At 36.8% G+C, this 21,469-nt stretch overlaps 1 protein-coding gene across 1 annotated transcript in view; it reads left to right on the plus strand.

Annotated features, from left to right (window-relative positions):
* HCN1 (hyperpolarization activated cyclic nucleotide gated potassium channel 1) overlaps nucleotides 1–21,469 on the plus strand; it is a 400,352-nt gene that overhangs the window by 322,991 nt on the left and 55,892 nt on the right. The window contains exon 7 of the mRNA XM_029941265.1: nucleotides 9,056–9,202. Within this exon, the coding sequence (XP_029797125.1) occupies nucleotides 9,056–9,202 (147 nt within the window). The remainder of the gene's footprint in view (nucleotides 1–9,055; nucleotides 9,203–21,469) is intronic.

The following is a 21,469-nucleotide window of genomic DNA, read 5'->3' on the forward strand; positions in this document are numbered from 1 at the left end:
CTCCCAAAATAAACTTAGATTGTATTGCAGTTTCACTTAACAGTATATAAAATGCTGTGTTGTGACAGGTATCAACTATCCATTAGATACTGAATCAATTTTTCTTAAGCACTACTAACTGCTTGTTTTTCTTGAAGCTAGATCATTCTGAAAGTTTCCTGTTAAACCTATGAGTGCGAACATATGGTATCTGTCCTTCTCTGCCTGACTTATTTCGCTTAGCATGACACCCTCAAGGTCCACCCACTTTCCTACAAATGGCCAGATTTCATTCTTTCTCAGTGCCATGTCGTACTCCATTGTGTATATATACCACATCTTCTTGATCCACTCATCAGGTGATGGGCATTCAGGCTTTTTCCATGTTTTGGCTTTTGTTGACATTGCTGCTATGAACATTGGGGTACATGTGCTCCTATGCATCAGCACTTCTGCACTGCTAGGGATTTACCCAAGGGGTACAGAAGTGCTGATGCATAGGAGGACATGTACCCCAATGTTCATAGCAGCAATGTCAACAATAAAAATATATCTTTATAAAATTAAGATAGCTTAGTCATAAATGCAATGATAATTGGCCTAAATACTTTTTAAAAAAGTAACTGATAATAGATTATCAGTCATTGAAGGACAATTTTAAATATTTCATTGTTATTCTTTTAAAAATTATGATTAAAATGTACATGTAAGCACTTGAATATAAAATTGATAGCAATTTTCATTCTGTATGAAAAATGTCATTTCAGACACCATTTTTACAATGATTTTTTTATTGACCATAAGGCATATATTTTTAGCTACATGCTGCTTAATGATTTTCCCAATAACTATCTATAAGAGAATAATGCTTTAGTAGTATGACTAAATTATCCAATGGTTAATACTAAAAGTGTAATTCAATTTGTTTGTTCATTGCCCTCTACTTACTGAAAGTCATCTATGAAGATATTTTCTTGTGTGTGTTTTTTTAATGTTTTATTTTATTTTTGAGTGAGAGAGAGAGAGAGACAGCATGAGCAGGGGAGGGAGACACAGAATCTGACGATAGACTCCGGGCTCATGAGGTAGCTGTCAGCACAGAGCCTGAACAGGGGCTCGAACCCATGGACTGTGAGATCATTACCTGAGCTGAAACCTGACACTCAACCCACTGAGCCCCGTGGGTGCCCCTCTTCTTGTTTTTTTTTTTTTTTAATAAAACTATTCTAGAGTAGTGACAACAAAAATATGTTTTTAGAAATAAGAATTAGAGCTGTGTTACTTGAAAATCACAATAAATATATAGTTTTTAAAAAGGCTTCATGATAATTACAACGTCTACCTCTGTCAGGAAATGAGGGGCACCAAAAAACTTCCATGTTTCAAAAAGCTTTAGAAGACAACGCAAAAGGTGTTGAGTTAGTACACCTTGTTTTGTCTCTTTATTTGTTTTCCAATTAAAAATATTAGTTTTGAGGGGTGCCTGGGTGGCTCATTTGGGTAACCATCTGACTTTGGTTTAGGTCATGATCTCACGGCTTATGAATTCGAGCCCCACATTCGAGATCTGACAGCTCAGAGCCTGGAGCCTCCTTCAGATTCTGTGTCTCCCCCTTTCTCTGCCCCTCCCATGTTTATGCTCTGTTCTTCTCTGTCTCTCAATAATAAATAAAAACGTTAATTTTTTTAAATATTAATTTTGATGTATGCTGGAAACATAATATAAAATGTATGTAATAGTAAAATTTTTTTAATTTTTAAAAATTTTTTAACCTTTAGTTTTGAGATAGAGTCAGAGATACAGCATGAATGGGGAAGGGTGGAGAGAACAGGAGACACAGAATCTGAAGCAGGCTCCAGGCTTTGAGCTGTGAGCACAGAGCCCGATGTTGTGCTCGAACTCACAAACCATGAGATCATGACCTGAGCTAAAGTCAGATGCTCTCCTGACTGAGCCATCCAGGCACCCCTGTAATAGCCAGTAAAAATTTTAAATACCTACTTAACAGTACTTATATTTAGTGTAATCTAGGTCTATTTTTTCTTTGTGTATTTATAAAAAATAAATAAACATTATAAATTATGTGAGTAATATAGAATTTTCTGGAAATGTATTGGAAAAATAGTTATCAAATATTGTAAAGAAGACAGAGTAGATGCTTTTGGATGTTATATGGTTTGAAACTTATTACACACATATAATATAGTATAATATAATCCATAGATATATGTTGATAATTATACTCAATACTTTCACTATTTGAAGTACTGCTCCTCGCTCAGCATTTTATTAAAGTAATGCTAAATTTATTTTATGAGATTCCATATAAATACAGTGTTTGTATATGCTAATACTAATTTTTTAAAGTATATTCTTATCTATCAATTATAAAATGGGCAGTGTGAGCTAAACAGGAAATTATGAAGTATTGCATTAATCTTTAAAAATTAATGTATAAACAAATTTATCTTAGAAATATAATGTAGGAAATCAGATTCCCTGTCTTAGGTTACCTAGGAACATTTACTATCATGTCCAAAGATTGTGGTATATTTTAACAAGGAGGCTGACTTTTGGTGGCAATGATCTTACCATTAACAATTATTTCTGGAATCATTTGCAGTTTCACTATATAAAATTTTTGAAACTATATAGTCTTGTTACATAAAGTGTGAAATGACAATTATCATTATTGTCTTTTTTTTTTTTACTTTCAAGATTTTATTTAAATTCCAATTAGTTAACAAATGGTGTAAATTAGTTTCAGGAGTAGAATTTAGTATATAAATTTATTATGATATATATTGTCCTTCATCTTTTATCACAGTCTTTGGTTTAAAATCTAGTTTGTCTGATATAATGGTGCTACTCCATCTTTGTTGTGACATCCATTGCATGATAAATGGTTCTCCATCCCCTCACTTTCAACCTGCAGTTGTCTTTAGGTCTAAAATGAGTCTCCTACAGGCAGCATATAGATGGGTCTTCTTTTTTTTTTTAATCCATTCTGACACCCTATGTCTTTTAATTGGAGCATTTAGTCCATTCGAATTCAGAATAATTATTGATAGATATGAATTTAGTACCATTTTACTTCTTGTTTTGTGATTGTTCCTGGAGATTTCCTGTTCCTTCCTAGTCTTTGTCCCTTTAGTCTTTTTTCCCCCACTCAGAGAGCCCCCTTTAATATTTTTTGCAAGGATTGTTTTGTAGTCACGACTCTCAGAGAAACTCCTTATCTCTCTTTCTATTCTGAATGATAGCCTTGCTGGACAGAGTATTCTTAACTGCATATTTTTCCCATTCAGCACATTGAATATATCATGCTACTCCATTCTTGCCTGCCAAGTTTCTACTGCTAACGTTAATTTTCTTCCTTTGTAAGTTAGGGACTTCTTTTGTCTTCCTGCTCTTAGGTTTTTTTCATTGTCTCTATATTTTGCAAATTTAACTATAATTTGTCTTGGTGTTGACCTGCTGTTGTTGATTTTGATGGGAGTTCTCTGTCTCTTGGATTTGGATGTCTGTTTCCTTCCCCATCAGGCAGGTTTTCAGCCATAATTTCCTCAAATAAGCTTTCTGTCCCCCTTTCCCTATCTTCTGGTTCTCCTATTTTATGAATGTTATTACACTTTATGGAGTCACTGAGTTCCCTACGTCTACATTAATGATCTAATATTTTTCTTTACTTCTCCTTTTCAACCTCATTATTTTCTATCGTTATGTCTTGGTCTTCCATTTATTCCTCTGCTTCTTCCATACTTTTGGTCATTATATTCAGTCATTTTTGAATCTGTTACCATATTTTTCATTTCAGCATGACTACTTTTTAGGTCTTTGACCTCTGCAGTAAGAGACTCCCTAATGTCCTTTATGTTTTTCTCAAGCCCACCTAGTATCCTTATGATTGCTGCTTTAATTTCTCATAAGCCATATTTCATATATCTGTTTGGACTAGATCCCCATCTGTGATCATCTCTTGCTCTCTTTGGGGGACGAATTCCTCCATCTTGGCATTTTGTCTAGGTCTCTGTCTTCTTCTCTATGTTATCAAAGCCTGTTATGTTTCCTGCTCCTGAATGGCTCTATAGAGAGGTCGTATACTGTACATGGCCTGGCACTTCAGGAAGTGTCTTTGGTGTCTCTGTGTGCACTCTGCTGCTGTGTTTTGACTTCTCCTTCCCTCAGGCAGTCCTCCACAGAGTTTCTCCTTGCCTGTAGTGGGAAGTATTGGGACCCTGGGCAGTGTGTAGTGAGTTTCAACTAGGTGTGCTCAGCTCTGCTTGTTAAAAACAGCTCTTATGCTCTTTCCTCCAGAGCTGAAGCTTTGCAGAACTCTGTGGTCCATAGGGCTGCAGACAAGAGGTTTGTGCTGATCTTCTGGGGGAGGGGCCTGCTTCCCTGGTTCTCAGGCACGTTTCCCAATGAAAAGCAGCATCTGCAGAGGGCAGGAAGGTGGGGCTTGGTGCAGGTGGTTTAGGCTGCTGGTGTTGGTGCTGTGCTGCTTCGAGAAGTTCGAGAAGTTCGTTTGTGCTGAGGGGAAGGGGAGGGAAATGGTGCCCACAAGCTCTTTTGTTTCCAGAGAGGCAATGCCACTTCTCCCAAATGTGCTTCAAGAAGGGGAACCATCCCTTAGTATGTCCCAGGGGATTCTCAGATTGTTCTGTCTGCCCCTGTGCTATGTGCCCTCCTTCTCCACAGGAGCACTGCAGCACCTCTCAGCTCCGTACCAGCCATGATGTGGACCTCTAAAACTCCAGTCTTTGAGTCCTGTGGTTGTAAAAAGTCACGAAAATAGCCCCTCTTGTTTTCCCAATCAGTGGCTTTGGGAAGTGATTTCCTTGTGCTATTCTCTGTGTGCTCCTCCATCTTTCTCTCAACAATAAAAAAAAATAAAAGTTATAAAAGTGGTAACATGGGAGGAATGAGCTTACTAATGGAATGTTGCCTTCATTTTAAACATTCTATTAGGTCTCATTTTTAGTATCATATTCACATATTATTTTTATGTGCTATTTTAATTTTGCATGGAGATTTTGAAAATAAAAGTATATTAGAATTTTAAACGTAATGATATAGTTTCTTTAGATCTGATGATATGAGCTTTTAGCTTTATATATTCAAAAATTGTATTTGCATCTTTGTTTTTCAAAACTCTCTCCACCAGTGACTATTAATGCATCCAGCCAATTTTTCATATCGTATAGTACTATAATTAACAGAATCTTTTCCATTTTATCTTTTTTGGGGGGGCATCTTATACATAATTTCTAACAATTGTTTCCATTATCCACCCACCACTAGGTGTCTTTTTCAACGAGTAGTTTATTATTTTTATTCTTTACATCACACATACATTGGATTTTCATTCATTTTTGCAAGTCCTGGTAGGTATGAGGGAAACAGACAAAAAGAAATTGTTTCTGTTTTTAATAAGTGTTGTGTTCTACCAAAGATCATTACCCAATTCCCAAATTCAGTGGATATGGTTCAATACCTCTTTTCTTAGAAATACTCCTTTTGAGCACCCCCTCTCTCCCTTAAAACTTTATCCTTCTTTGCTGTGAGTCAAGTTTTTTTGGTTCTGTCACATTTTGCTGGGTAATCTCCTTCCCTTAACTTGATCAATATCCATGACTCAACTGCGTTTAAGACGTAGGTTCCACTTTTAAAAAAAGCCTTTTATTTGACACATCCTCCCTTAGTGATCTCTTAGTCATTGATTATATGTATATTTTTTTCTTCTAAGTGCCTGACCCACATATAAGTGTTAGGATGTGCCATGAGCATCTTACACTTGTCAAAACGGAATTTCCTCTCTATCCCCTACTCTCACTCAAGCCTCCCCATCTCCTAAGATAACACAGTACTTAGCATAGAGAAGTGGTTCTGATATTTTAGTAGGGAAGGCTTGTTAAAACAGAGACTGCTAGAATTTCTAATTCAGAGTTTGACTTAGTAGAACTTTGACTATGCATTCTAACAAGTTCCTCAGTGATACTGGTGTTTTATCAACTGTACCTTGAGAACCATTGGCACCCAGCAATCAGTTAGTATTTGTTGGATCAATAATTACTATAAATTGATTAATGTTTGAAATATGTAATATGGGTCAAAAAATCAATTTGAACTCGGTATGATTAAATGACAAGAAATACTCATAGAACATTAGTCTGAAAAAACAAAGACCATTTGGTATAAGATTCTTACTGTAGATTAGTCAAAGTTTAAAGTGATTAAATGATTTGTATGAGGCAAAATAACGATACACAATCAATCCTGACTTTCTGTAAAAATAAAATCCCTTTATGTATAGCATTTATACTTAGCTAATCAAGGATTCATTTTCCAACTCCAGAGATAGACATCAGCTTATTTGTTTCTCTAGATGAGTAGGCCCTTACACATAGGCACAGATTTCTTAAAAATGAATAAAATGCTACTAGCTTTTAATGCTGCCTCCCATACCCCCTGAGATGCATGCAAAGAACAGATAAATCTAGAGCTTCGTGTCTTGGTTAATGTTAAAAATTCTCACCAGTCCATCCAGTGTTTGGACAAGCAGTTGGTTGAGAAAAGTAAGCAGAGATTACTTGACCACTACTGGTCCTAAAGAAAGTAGAATCCTTTATTTGTCCAGAACTGAAAGGTTTTCATCAGTGCAATAAGTGTCAAAACTTTGGCAGTCTTGTTGTCTTAAGCTGTTTTATTCTTAACCTAAGTTTGAATATTTAACAGGATCCACCAAACCTTACTCATATTAGGCTTTTGTTTAAAGGCAAAGGATACAGTGCTTCAGAGAAAGAGAATTCAGACAAGGAAGAGAAGCCCAAGAGCCTTTCCCCAGCATAAGTATTTCCTTTAAAAATACTCCATCTTTGGGCATGGGGAACAGGCTGAGTTTCTGGCTTGATCCATCAAAATCTGTGCAAGGAGCCTTGGTGGGAGTTCAGCAGCCAAGTTATCAATAGCTCTTTAAATAGTCAAGCCAGTATAATCAAACCAGATTCGTGCAAATGTTAAACTTGGGGATTTCCAGTGGAGCCTTCGACCCTAAACAGTACATCAGATATCTCACTGCCTTCTTTTGGGTTAAGTGTAAAAATCAGATATACAGATGTTTCTAGAAATACTGGTAGTGCTTTTTCAGTCCAGCTGCAAAACCAACTTTATCCTACTCAGCAGTCTTATAGAGGTCACTGAAACTTCTTTCTTATGGACCAGATGCATGAGCTGCAAGTGGACTGAATCCTAGGTCTCTCTACGTGGGATACCAAGGGTAGTTAGGCATACAGATTCTGAGCTCTTCAGGAAAAATTGAGCAATTCTTCTCAAGTACATACCAGAAGCCATGTACACACTATAACAGTGACAGCATTGGTGCCTAAATTTAAAATGCCTAAACCATAATCAACTCACTTCAGAGAGAGAGAGAGAGAGACCTGCAGGCTTTAAATCGTTGGGGGACAGTCTGGTGACCAAATAAAGGAAATGTCATGACAATTTGCTTTAAAAATACTAATCTTAAAAGGATGTCTAAAAAATAAGAATGTTACATGAAAATATGTATGAAAACTTGAAGAAATGTAATAGGTTGCTCTTTCTGACTAGATCTATGTTATCATGTGCCGATTACTACACTAGTTGTTGACTAAGAGTTGGGAGAGCTGTATCTTCTAGTCAGAGCTATGTCATCAGCAAAAGATGTGAGAAGTTCCATGTGTTCTCCAAAACACATCAAATGTGTTTTGTTTAAGGGAAGAGTCTTTTTTCTAGTATATTTATTCAGTTTTATTGCTTATTTTTTTATTTGTACTCCTTCTATCATCTATGCAATAAGGCTACTTTGGGGGCATTAATTAATTTTTTCAAAGGATGGTTTCATGACCATCTGCATTTACAACACCCAGGCAATGTTTCTCTCTTTTTAAAAAATTTGTTTAACATTTATTTATTTTTGAGAGAGAGAAAAACAGAGTGCAAGCAGAGGAGGGGCAGAGAGAGCGGGAGACATAGAATCTGAAACGGGCTCCAGGCTCTAAGCTGTTAGCAGAGACTGATGCAGGGCTCAAACTCAAGAGCCATGAAATCATGACCTAAGCTGAAGTCAGACGCTTAACCAACTAAGCCACCCAGGTCCCCCAAGGGAATGTTTCTCAAACTTAAATGTGTATAAGTCATCTGAGGATGACTCTGATTTCATAGGTCTAAGGTAAAGCCTGAAATTCTCTTCTAATAAGTTCCTAGGTCATATCTATGCTCTTGTTCGAATAGCAAGGATTTATTTTCAAAGTGCTATGTGTGTGTGTGATTGTGCGCGTAAATTCACTAAAGCAAATACATTGAGGGAATCTCTGGAGTCAGTCCTGAAAATCTGCAATCCCCAAAGGCAACCTCACTGCAAGTGTTATAAACAATCAAGTTTAAGACCTTCTTGGTTAAATGAACTTAAATGTCTAAGTTCACTTTCAGCTGTAAAATTATGTAGATCTTGTCTCACCCTGATATTCTCTTAAGTCCGAAATTGAAGTGTGACATATTCTTATTCTACAGGTCATCTGTGTTGCTTGAATATCGATGACTTAGAAACAGCTGCCAAGCTCTCTGTCACTAAATTCAAATTTATAGGTCTGATCTTTTGGTATATAAGGTCTAAGATAGAACCTTCTGTCCTGTCCAAACATAGGAGATTCTATCAAGATGAGAAGTCAAACATCAACCTCTGACTTGTTTTAGAACTCAGCTGAACAAAGATTCCAAGAATGTAACATCACTTTTTTTCTTGCCCCTTCACTGGCTTTTCTGGCATGACACCCTTAAATTCACTCTGAACTCCTTTCATGCCCCTCGACAACTCTCAGCTCTTTACAGGAAATGGTTTCCTACTAAATTCCTTGCATAGCCTGTCACACAGAGTAGGTACGTTATATCCTAATACATTAATTCCTTCCCTTTAAAATATTTCTTCTTCTCGTTACTGTTATTCAAATGTTATTGAATTGAGCACAACAAAGTAACATGATTTTTCATATAGCATAACAATGTTTTCTAATTTCCATTTTCCATTCCTTACAGTATAAGCAAGTGGAACAATACATGTCCTTCCATAAGTTACCAGCTGATATGCGTCAGAAGATACATGATTACTATGAACACAGATACCAAGGCAAAATCTTTGATGAGGAAAACATTCTCAATGAACTCAACGATCCTCTGAGAGAGGTAAGATTTCTAGTCCTTGATATCCATGGTACATAGTCATGGTTTATTTTCTCTTTTCATGGCAAATCTTCAAGTCCGTGTTATGACACTACTCAAGAGGAATCAGAACCCGGTGCTAACACATCCTGCTTTGCCTTTCTTCTCCCATATGCTCTCTCATATACAGACTCCATTGTTCAAAAGAAAGTACTGGAACATTATTCTTCTAGTTGTTGTCAGAATGGTCTTATTTTCTGTAGCCTTAGTCAGAAAAATTCTTTCATGTGTCCTCAGTGTCTATATCTTTTCAATCTTCCACCCTGTCTTCTCATGCTAACTGAACTGTTTCTTTATCTTCTTTGTGATTTCTACGTTCCTTCCATGTTCATTTTACCTGATTATTCCTTAGTCTCTAATTTCAGATTAACTTGACCTGTTGCAAGTAATTCATTTCCTATTTCCTTATTAAAACCCTTCTGTGTCATGGAGCATGGGAAGTTCAGGCAGTTATATGTCCTACTCTTGGTTTTGGCTCAGGTTCTTGATCTCATGATTTCGTGAGTGTCAGCCCCACATTGTGCTCTGTGCTGACAGCATGGAGACAGCCTGGAGCCTTCTTAGGACTCTCTCCCCCTCCCTCTCTCTCTGCCCCTCACCTACTCATACTGTCTCAAAATAAATAAATAAACTTTAAAAAAAAGTGAATGTCAATAATCCCGTTTGTCTTGAATCTTCTTTCCATCCTTCCCTAGAAGTCTTCCTTTTGCCCGCTGGAATGTTCAGGTCACTTCTAGACCAAAGGAATATTCACATGATTGTTCGTGTTTCTTACAGTGCATTTCTTTCCCTTCTTTCTTTCACTATCAACCTTCTCAAAAGATGACTGTGTAATCGTTACACTGTGGTGTTATCTCCACTTATTTACCAAAGCTGTTTCCTTGCAAGATACTAGAGACCTGTTACTTACCAAAATCTTTATCTTTGAGCCCTTGGTGTTACTTTTTAAACTGTTACCTAACACACATCCTGAATCTCTTTTTTGGACTTCCTTAATACTGAACCATGAATAAGCCATTGGCTTCTCATTTTGCATTTCTTAATTTGTTCTTTTTTTAATTTATTTATTCTTGCACCTTACTTCTATAAATTGTGAGCTCCAAGTTCTTGCCAATATGCTGTTTTCTTAAAATCTACATGGCATATATAATAAGCTATGTAATATAGTCATTATCTTCCATGACTAAACCCTTTTTCTTTTGATGTCTTTCAGCAAATGTTTTAGTCATTTCCTCAAGTCAATTGGAATGTAAAATTATATTCTTTTCTTGAAACTTTCTCTGCTCTGCACATCCAATCACCAAATGCCATCAATGCACTATAGCAGTACATCCCACACCTGTGCCCTTGTTTCTTTCCCCCGTGCCTTGACCCTGACCTTAGTCCTCTTACATGGACAATTGGCACTGTCTCCTTAGTTTGCCTTCCAGCCTTTCGGCTGTCTTCTCTAACTGCCATTTAAAACATTGCTGCTAGATTAATTTTTTTGTGAGTATGAGCTCCTCATTTCTCTGCTCAGAAACTTTCACTCTTCACATACAAAATTAAATCAAATTTAGCCTCCCCAGGCTCATACTCCAGCCCTTCTGTGCTCTGGTCCCAGCTAGATTTCCAGTTTTACTTTCCCTGCTGCTCTACATGTTTCAGAGTGGCCTGCAGCCAAACTGGGCAACTTGCTGTTTTGCAAAAATCAATTATAATTTCTCACCTTGCCTCATATGGTTTTCAGAAATCTCTCTCATCTGTTACCAAAATCTAGTTCAAATAATATTTCTTCATTCACACCTCCCTTCCCAGGTTAGCTTTGATCTTTCTTTTCTTTGACCCCCCTAACGCACTGAGTCTACAACTCTTGTGTTCTCCTTATCCATTCTGTCTATGTTACCATTATTGTTTCAAATTTGTTTTTTCCACATTGGCCTTGAAAGTTGCTTAAGAGCCAAGGCTTATCTATATTTTATATTTCTCTTGAAATTTCTAGTGCATGTAGCATATAGTAAATGCTCAATAAATATTTTCATCACAACTAATATCTTTACCATTTATAACCATTCCTACATTTCTGCATCCCATAAAAGTTATTTGTATTTTTTTGAGCATTAAACTTATCAGTTAAGAGTTTGTCAGTAAAGGAATTAAATATCTGCTGTTGATTACAGATACCTCAAATAAGACTGTCACAGGAGCGCCTGAGTAGCTCAGTCAGTTAAGCGTCCCGCTTCGGCTCAGGTCATGATCTCATGGTCATGGTTAGTGAGTTCAAGGCCCCCATTGGGCTCTGTGCTGACAGCTAGCTCAGAGCCTGGAGCCTGCTTCAGACTCTGTATCTCCCTCTCTCCCAGGACAGTGGAACCAGGCTGGGTTCTCCAGGGCCCAGAGGAGTTCAGAGGCAGGATGGGAGAGGCCATAATCCAAGAGACAGTATCAGAGATTAAGACTAAATCAAAAGACAGGAAGATATGATAAAACTAAGGATATATTTCAAAGAAGCAGGACAATGTTAGGATTCCAGCATAAAATGTCACCGAGGGAATACAGAAAGCCGACAGAAGAAGTGACTATAAAAATGAAGCCTAAGAAGTCTCCTGCTTACATGGGAAGCATTCCTCTGGGCTGAAAATACTCAGTGAAGTGTAAAATCAGAATCACAAGAGCATCTTCTTAATCATGTGCATTTTGTTAACTACCCTTTCTCTTGCCACACGTTAATTTACTCTGTTGGTCAATGGAAAAAATTCACGTTTCATTTTTATCCCCTACCAAACATCCACAGCCATATGAAAACATATGTCCAGTTTCCTTAATTTTCTTTATATTTTTCAAACACCATGGTTCAGACTCTTGGTGTCTTTTAATTCAACTTCTGAAGTTCACTCACAGCTTTTCTCCCTGCCTTTGATTTCAGTTTGTTCAAACGTATACCATCACATAGACACCATACTGATTGATCTAGAACACAAGTGTAATGACCCTTCTCTCTTCCTAGAACCTGATCATGAACTTCCATCCCCTGCAGGAAGAGTCCAAGTTCCTTGACATGGCACATGAGACACTCCTCACCCTGCTTCATCTTTACTTTTTTTTTTTAATACCTCATCAATAGGAAATTGTTTTTAATTTTCTGGGGAACAAAATATACTGCTAATTGCCTCATTGCTTTTCTTCAGGCTACTCTATCTTCACTCCTTCTTACTCAGCTTACCTTCCACTTCCCGTTAAACACTCTGACTGCACATGAACTTCATAAATTATCCCTGACCGCTCTGTCTCGCATTTTTCATTTGTCAGTTTATTGTTTGTTTAAAACTGATTGTCTTGAGGATAGAGACTATGCCTTTATCTTTATATCTTTAATGACCAGTATATATAGTAGGAACTCATTAAATATTTACTGACTGAATGGCCCCTAACAGAATTATGAACGTAAAACAGATTAAGAATTATGACTACTTAATAAAAATCGAGATTTTATAAGTGGAATCATGACATGCTCAGACACTTAATGCCTCAAATACATGAAAACAGTGTTCTCCATTTGTTCCCCTGCTTTTCAGCTTTTCTTTTTCTGGCATCAGAATCATGCAAAAGCCTAAATTTAATGTTATATGGAGGTAAGACTGTATTAGAGGGGAAATAGATGAGTCGAATAGGAAAGTAAGGAAACATAGCAGAGAGATAACAAGAGTCATTATTTAAATAAAACATGAATCTAACAAAACCTGATGTGTTTTCTGAAGAAAAGTTCAAGAACAGTAAGAAGTGCATCTTGCTCCTATTAAATTGGAGTGTTACATACCTTCTGTACTACAGTCATAGTGGTAGATCACAAGAAACCTTTTTAAAGCAATAAATTACATTATTTCATCAAAAGCTGCATTCCACTTAGAAGATGAGGCATCAACTTGGCAAAGGTGTATTTTGGTCACTGTTGTGCTCCTAGTACCTAGAAAGTGCACAGCACATAGAAGGCATTGAATAATTGATCCCATAAATGTCAAATGAGTGAAAGTAGAATACTCAGAAGGAGAAAACTGGATTATTTGACATGTATTTTGTGACAAGAGGTAAAAATATAAGATATGCCTGGTATACACCATGCAACATATATAATTGCTAATCATATGTTCAGTTTTGAGCCAATCACCAATTTGTATTGCAATAAGCTTCTTTAACTTAAAATACTTTATTGTACAGAAGGTTCATTTTTATGAAACTATGTAGCCTAATATGAGATGCTAATGTATACTAAATAGCATTGATTTCTACTAACATAGGTCAGGGTACTCAGGAATGTATAGAAGTGAAAGGTAGGTCAAGCCTTCAGACTCTCAAAAACATATGCAAAAGACCTATAGTTTAAAAACATAAAATGCAATGTTATGGAATATGAAAATTATCCTATGTTCATAATCAATTAAGACATTATTATGTTTTACTATTTTATAGCCCAGTTTGTTTTTAATGTATTTGAATACTTGTAAATACAAAGACTCCCAAAGATGAAAATGGCAGAAGAAATTTTATTTGTGTGACCTATGAAAGCTCTTAACAAAAATCTCATACCAGGTGTATGCAAATTAATTCAGTTAGCAGTTATTACAAAAATACTACTTCATCAAATGCACTTTTCTGTTTCCATTTCCTTGGTATGAATTAGGTGATTTATCTTTTCATATGTTGAAGACAGTTGTTGCAACACCTTTAACAATTACCTGGTTCATTCTTACTGTTCCAGCCTCTGTAAAAATGGTGCCTCCTCAAAGAAGCCCTCCTTGAGATGTTTATCTAAATTAGCTCTCTTGAAGTCCTTCTCTGAAGGACTTTTGCTTTGTACATGCCACTGTATTGTCTTGGATCCAAGAAGGCAAGGACTTTGTATTTCTTGATTTCCACCATAACTTCAGTATATATTTAATAATTACTTTTGGGGTAAATAAACAAATGCAAAGAAAGCATGAATCTCACACTTAGCAAATCATCTCAAAGAATTGTTGATTGTTAGAGCCCAAAGAGAGCATTTTGTCAACAAAACAGTATGTTTATCTGGACAAAAAGTGATGCCCAGGACTATGAAGTGCTCTGGCCATAGAATTCTTTTGGTACAATTTTCCATTTTAGTATGGAAAATATGGTTTCTCATGCATAACAAAAGGATGCTGGTATCTCTAGTTTCTCCACGGTTTTGATTTTTTTAAGTTTATTTATTTTGAGAGAGAGAGAGAGAGAATGAACATGCATGAGTGGGTTGGGGACAGAGAAAAAGAGGGAGAATCACATACAGACTCCACACTGTCCCCATGGAGCCCAACACAGGGCTCAAAATCATGAACCCTAAGATCATGACCTGAGCCAAAACCAAGAGTCCGATGCTTAACCAACTAAGCCAACCAGATGACTCTGTGATTTTGATTTTTATGTATATACTATAAGCCAGAAGTTCCTGTGTTGCTTGTGGTTGTTTTTATTTTAGTGATTTAGTGCAGTCAGGATGGGATAAGGGGACATTTCAGTAGAGTATCACTATAGAAGGTATATAGATACTCTCTACAATTTCTATAACCTAGTAATATCCATAGAATATACAAAAGTATTTTTTTAAGATTCTATTCCAAGACTTACTAGAGCATTGTTAGTGGCTCACGAAACAAATGTTTCTGGTCTCCCTGTCCAAACCAAAGTAGGAGCTACCTCATGATGTAAAAGATTCAGAGTAGGAGAGGAACCTGTATGTCCATCCTTGGTTAGGCCATTGTGACCTGAGCACTGGCTCCACTCCAGTTGTCAGCATTCTAGGAAGTAACTGGAAAGTTATCTTAAAAAATTATTTCCATTTCATTGTGAACTAAAATACATGGACCAGAACAACTATAATATTCTGAGAAAAACTTTGAGATAGTACTCAGAAACTTGGCATTTCAAATTAAAGCTATTATTTTCTGATGTATATACTCATTATCTATAGTCTTCAATCTCTGATTGCTCTGTGGCTGTGTCTAGTCATAACTTTGAGCCAGTAAAGCCCAACTTAAATGATCTCTAGAAACCTCCTCTCCCTCCAGTTGTCATTTGCCCTGGCTCTACCTCAAGAGCTTTTTCTTTTCCTTCCATTCATTTATAATATGCTCCTATTTTCCCACAACTGCTCAGTATTCAGTGTTATTGTTTTGAATAGTTTAAATCCCTTTTATGATTCACTCAGTGCCATTACCAGTCATACGTATACTTTCAGTTGTACAACCAATAATGCATGAGAAGCTACTATGGAAGGGCTGTACAGCATCATGGTTAAGAGCATGGCGCCATTTCCACCAGCCCCACAACTTACTATATGTGTGACTTGGGTTATTTAGTAACTTGTATGTATTTTACTTGCCTCGGTTTTGAATGTGGATGATAGTGATATTAACTACTCCATAGAGTTGTTATAAACATTAAATGAGTGGGGGCACCTGGGTGGCTCAGTCAGTTAAATCATCTGACTTCGAGTCAGGCCATGATCTCAAGGTTCATAAGTTCGAGCCCCGCATTGGGCTCTATGCTGACAGCTCAGAGCCTGGAGTCTGCTTTGGATTCTGTGTCTCCCTCTCTCTCTGCCCCTCACCCACTCGCACTGTCTCTCTGTCTCAAAAATAAATAAATATTAATTTAAAAGAAAGATTAAATGAGCAAAAAATATAAAAAATTAGACATGCACCTGGCACACAGTAAGTGCACAGCAAAATGTAATTTGGAGTATTACTCTGATTCAGTGAAGAATAAGACATAGTCCCGGCTCTTGTGGTTCTTGCAGCTTAGAGAGAGACAGAAATCTAAATAATCAATTATAACTGTATGTAGGTGCCATGAGAGGGTTATTCGGAGGATATTAGGCCACACATAAGAGGGACAAGTCCAATCTTATCATATGTCTCATTTCTTCTGAAATGTATTCAAATGATCTGCTAGTAAAGCTCTTCCTTCGTTTTAACAGCCAGTTTTCTGGAGACAATGTCTCAGCATCAATCTTTGGCATTGAAATGTTAGGATGGTGAGACTAATGAATGCTTGAGCAAAAGCAGGCAGTGTATTTAAAACTAAGAAACTAATTAGAAAAATTCAGTGAACTATACCCCTCTGCTTAGGAGAGCTTGTTGGAATGTGTAAAAAGTAAGAAGGCCTATTTTTAAGATGATCAGATTCATACTTATTCGATTAGAGCAAAATGGCAAACTTAACTGTCGAGAAAGAGGTTAATGCCCTTCTGAGCTTGTCTCCAAAGTTCAGAACTGATCTATTTTTAAACAATGGAGTGTGAGGAGCCATGGGCTGAAAATAGGTACAGATCATGTGTCCCAGTAGAATATAGGACGTCAGTATATTTCATTTTCACAGAACATGAATTGGGCTGAGAGTATAATACTGTCCTTCTGACCTTTAATTTGTTGAATAGACTGTTAGGGAAGAAAGCCTAATTTCCATGAGTATTTACTTAAAGCAATTTGGGATCCTTTTTTTTTTAAGTACATACTTGTTGATTTTTAAGATTCCTTTTATAATGTGTTCAGTTAAGATTAACCAAAACAGGCTAGACTCTGAATTATAAAATTATACAAGGATCTTATAAATTATCAGCTATTCATGTAACAGGCACATAAACAAAAGGCTAGAAAAATTCTTCAAGTGGCCTGTTCAGGATCATGTTGCCAAACAAAGAAATTAAATCTTTTTCTCTCTTTTGGTATAGAGATTGTCCTTTGCGTCCTTAGTTTCTAAATAACAACTAGACAAAAGAAAAATATCAGTTTCTTAATGTGTGCAAAACATTGATCCAGTCATGATGGGAAGGTAAATCATAAAATATGGTTTAGTCTCAAAGTGCTTTCCATTATGTTTGTAGAGACAAGATATAAATACATGGAAAAAAATAAGCTAAGAAAATAAAGTTAAAGTACATTACTAAAAATAAAAGAAATGTAAAAGGTTCACATACGGTTACTTGCCAGAGCAAAGCTGACACTACATACTAAAATTCTAAATGGATTGAAGACTTAACATATACAATCTGGAACCATAGAACTCATAGAAGGAAACACAGGGAAAATGTCAATCTTGGCAGTGACTTTTTTGGATATGACACCTAAAGCGTAAGTGACAAAAGCAAATGTAAATAAATGGGACTTACGTGAAACTAAAAAGCTTCTGCACAGTAAAAGACACAATCAACAAAATGAAGAGACAACCTCTGGAATCGAAGAAAATATTTTCAAACCACACATCTGATAAGAGATTGCTATCCAAAATGTATAAGGGACTCCTACAACTCAATGGCAAGAATATAAGTAGTCTGGTTTTAAAAAGGGGCAAAGGATGTGAATAGATTTTTTTTTCCAGGGCATCTGACTGCGTCAGTCAGATAAGTGTCTGACTCTTGGTTTCAGCTTAGGTCATGATCTCTGGGCTGGTGGGATAGATCGAGCCCCACATCCTGCTCCACATTTACGGCATGGCAGCACAGAGCCTGCTTGGGATTCTGTTTTCCTCTCCCTCTGACCCCCCCTTGCTCACATGCGTACACGTGCACTCTCTCACACACAAAATAAGTGGATAAACTTTTTAAAAAATTTGTAAAGATTTTTTTCCTTTAAGAAGATACCCAAATGCCCAACAGGTACATGAAAAGGTGCTCAACATCATTAATCATCAGGGAAACAAATTAAAGCCACAATGAGATACCATTTCATATCTGTGTGAATGGTTTTTATTCAAAAGGCAAGAACAAGTGCTGGTGAGAATGTGGAAAGGAAATGAGGGAAATGATGGAAGATGATATGTATTATTAGAATGAGGGAGCGCATTTTCCACTAGCCCCTTATGAAGAATGTAAAGTATTGAGAGCATGAGAGTTCCAGAAAAAACGTGCTTGAGACAGTATGAGCCACATCCATCACTGCAGTCAGAACAAAGCAGGAAATACTTTATACTATATATTATAATATACTACTAGCAAAAATAAATGGGACAATAAACTCTTTGGTATAAAAGAATGAGGGAGAGCCAGACGACTGGGCCTTTTCCTTAATTTTTCCTAATACTGTTCATTACCTCCCTTCCCCTCCCAAGATTTTTCTAGTGGTATTGTTAATTTCTAGGCCTTCAAACATAAGTCCCATGCAATATTACATAATTCCACTTATAGGACCTCCCTGGATTAGGCAAATTCATAGCAACAGGAAGTAAGATAGAAATTGCCAGGGACTGGGGCACCTGGGTGGCTCAGGGCATGATTTCCTGGTTCGTGGGTTTGAGCCCCGCGTCAGGCTCTGTGCTGACAGCTAGCTCAGAGCCTGGAGCCTGCCTTCAGATTCTGTGTGTCTCTCTCTCTCTCTCTGACCCTCCCCTGCTCAGGCTGTCTCTCTCCTCTCTCTCTTTCTCTCAAAAATAAATAAAACGTTACAAAAAAGAAATTGCTTTAAAAAAAAGAAAGAAAGAAAAGAAATCGTCAGGGACTGAGGGGAGGGAGAAGGGGGAGTTTCCAGAGTTTTTGCCATTAGTGATGGAAAAGTTAGATGTGGTAATGGTTACACAACATCGTGAATATATCTGTGAACTGCACCCTTAGGAATGGTTAAAACTATCAGAAAGTTACATCTATATTTTATGAAACATTTAAAAACGAATCTTAAAAACAACACGCAATCGTACATCTCTAGTGTTGATCTTTAGAGCCATTTCCACCTCCCGCTGCTCTCATCACCTGAATACCCCAGATGCTTCACACTGGATACAGAAGTAAAACCCTTTCGCAGTGGAAGTTAACATCGTTTGGGATTCTTATCCCCACAGAGCTCAGGAGCTGTTGCGGTGTGTGGGCTGGGTTCCACATCCCATCAGATCCACCCTAACTGGGTCGGGGACACACCTTGCCCCTGCCACTGCCTCGCTTTCAAAGCCGGGTCCTCCCATGTCTTGGCAGCTGTTCAGAAGGGAGCTGTTTCTTTCTTCCTGCCACACTTTTACCAGCCTAACCTGCTCTATTAGTCTGCTTGGGCTTTCAGAACAAAATACAACAGACGGGTGTAAACAACAGAAATGTGGCTTTTTTTTTTTTAACTCTTCTAAAGACTCTAAGTTCAAAATCAAAGTGTCAGCAGATTTGGAGTCTTCTGGGACTTTTCTTCCTGGCTTACAGATGGCCACCTCCTCCCTCTGTCCTTCTATGGTCTTTTCTCTGTGCTGACATATCACTAGTGTCTGCTTGTGTGTCCAAATCCTCTTCTCAAAAGGACACCAGGAAGACTGGATTAGGGCCCACCCTAATGAATTCATTTTATTTAACTTGATTTCCTCTGAAAGACTCTTTCCAAATACAGTCACATTCTAAGGTATCAGGATTCAAGGCTTCAAAATATGAATTTTGAGAGGATACCATTAAGCCCGGAACACTTGGCAATACGTGCAGTGCTTCATGCAAGTCCAACTAAAGTGACATATAAATAAATGTTTAATGCGTCTTAGGATGCCTGCCTGGTCTTAGGGCCTGGCCTGATTTCCTCCATCCTTTGTACATGTATATATACTATTGTGCACAGATTATTTCTATTACTGACTGTTCACAATGAAAATGAATTTATGGGGGGGTATTTTAAATTCTCAAATATAGGTTCTTATCAAATTCTCCAAACACCTTTTCTCAAGATTAAGTCTTCTACTTCCCTTTACTATCTGCTGGTTGTGTTTTAATAGTATTTTTTCATTCAGCGCACTTCTGGACATCTGTTTGCTTTAGGTGCTGTATTGGACAGTTCACATCAGTCTATGTTTACCATGTCAGATACGCTTAACACTTATTCTACAAACTAGTCTTACAACTTACTTTCAGCTTGCAGGCCACCAGAGCTGTATTCTTTGGGAGTTTATACAAATCCTTCCAGACTTTGGTCTGGGATACCACACGGTAGGGCTGAGATACAAAGTCTCCAGTGAACATGTATGTTGTCAATATACAATTCCTTGATCTAGGTTTGTTTGATCTGCTTCTACCTCTTTTTCTTTGCTTTATAATCAAATTTAAGTGAATGTTAGAATTTTCTGCCATTTGCTGTCATTCTGCCTGGTCCTAATGGAGCAATATGTTCCTATGTTCTTAGAAGGCAAATCAGTGGGATTGTGTTAAAACGATTAATTTCAAACTTCATCTGCATTCATATTATAAGGCTTAAATGTGATTTAATATCTCAAAACCAAATTAGATGCCTATGAGAACAGTAACAATGGAAACCATTAAAATGTTTGAATTCGTACATCTCGGAATTCATCTTGTTCTGATCCATCCTTTACAAGCAAGCAGATTTCATTTAAGCCACTTAATCATAATTGGCTATTTGTATATACACAGATTTTAGGCTAATTACCTTTAACATAATTTAAAGAGACTATTAATCTAGCAACTAACGATATAGCTGGGTTTCAAAACAAGTAATGGTGAAAAATGTCAGTATTTAAGAGGCCATTGCAGACTATTTCTCTGTATCTCTATTGGGTTTCTCTTAATGTAACTATGATTAACACAAGATATTAACCATTAATCATGGAAAATTGTTTTGCCATTAAAAAAGACAGCAATGAGGACCATGTCTCAAAATGGGAAAGATATAAAAATGGGAAAAAAGAAACAAATATTGAATGTATATTATGATTACACATATATTTAGGTGAATAAAAGTTTGTCTTAAAAGAATACAAAAGCACATTAAATTACTCTCATTAAACTGATTATATATGTTTAAGAGATACATGTATTTTTATTTTTTGCAAAAACTTTTTTACATGCAACTGTTTGGTAATACAAAAATACCTAATTACTTTCTCCTTTAATAAAATGGAAAACTACTATAAACTAAAAGTGAGGCATGCTATATTAATTCATTGATCCTCCTTTTTTTATTTCTAAACCCTTTAATTTTCTCACAACAAAAATTTAAGGCAAATATTCCTTAGCTTTGTAGTATATTACAGAGCTTTTGAGATTCAAATTAATTAGGAGTTGCAATAAAAACTTTCTTTTATAAAACAACACATCTCCCTCTCTCTCTGCCCCTCCCCACTCATGCTCTGTTTCTGTCTCAAAAATAAATTTTAAAAAAAATTTAAAAATTAAAAAAAAAATAAGGGGGCCCCTGGGTGGGTCAGTCGGTTAAGCCTCTGACTTCGTCTCAGGTCATGATCTCACGTTTGTGGGTTCAAACCCCAAGT

Source organism: Suricata suricatta, chromosome 6, assembly GCF_006229205.1.
Source record: "Suricata suricatta isolate VVHF042 chromosome 6, meerkat_22Aug2017_6uvM2_HiC, whole genome shotgun sequence".
Classification (NCBI taxonomy): domain Eukaryota; kingdom Metazoa; phylum Chordata; class Mammalia; order Carnivora; family Herpestidae; genus Suricata; species Suricata suricatta.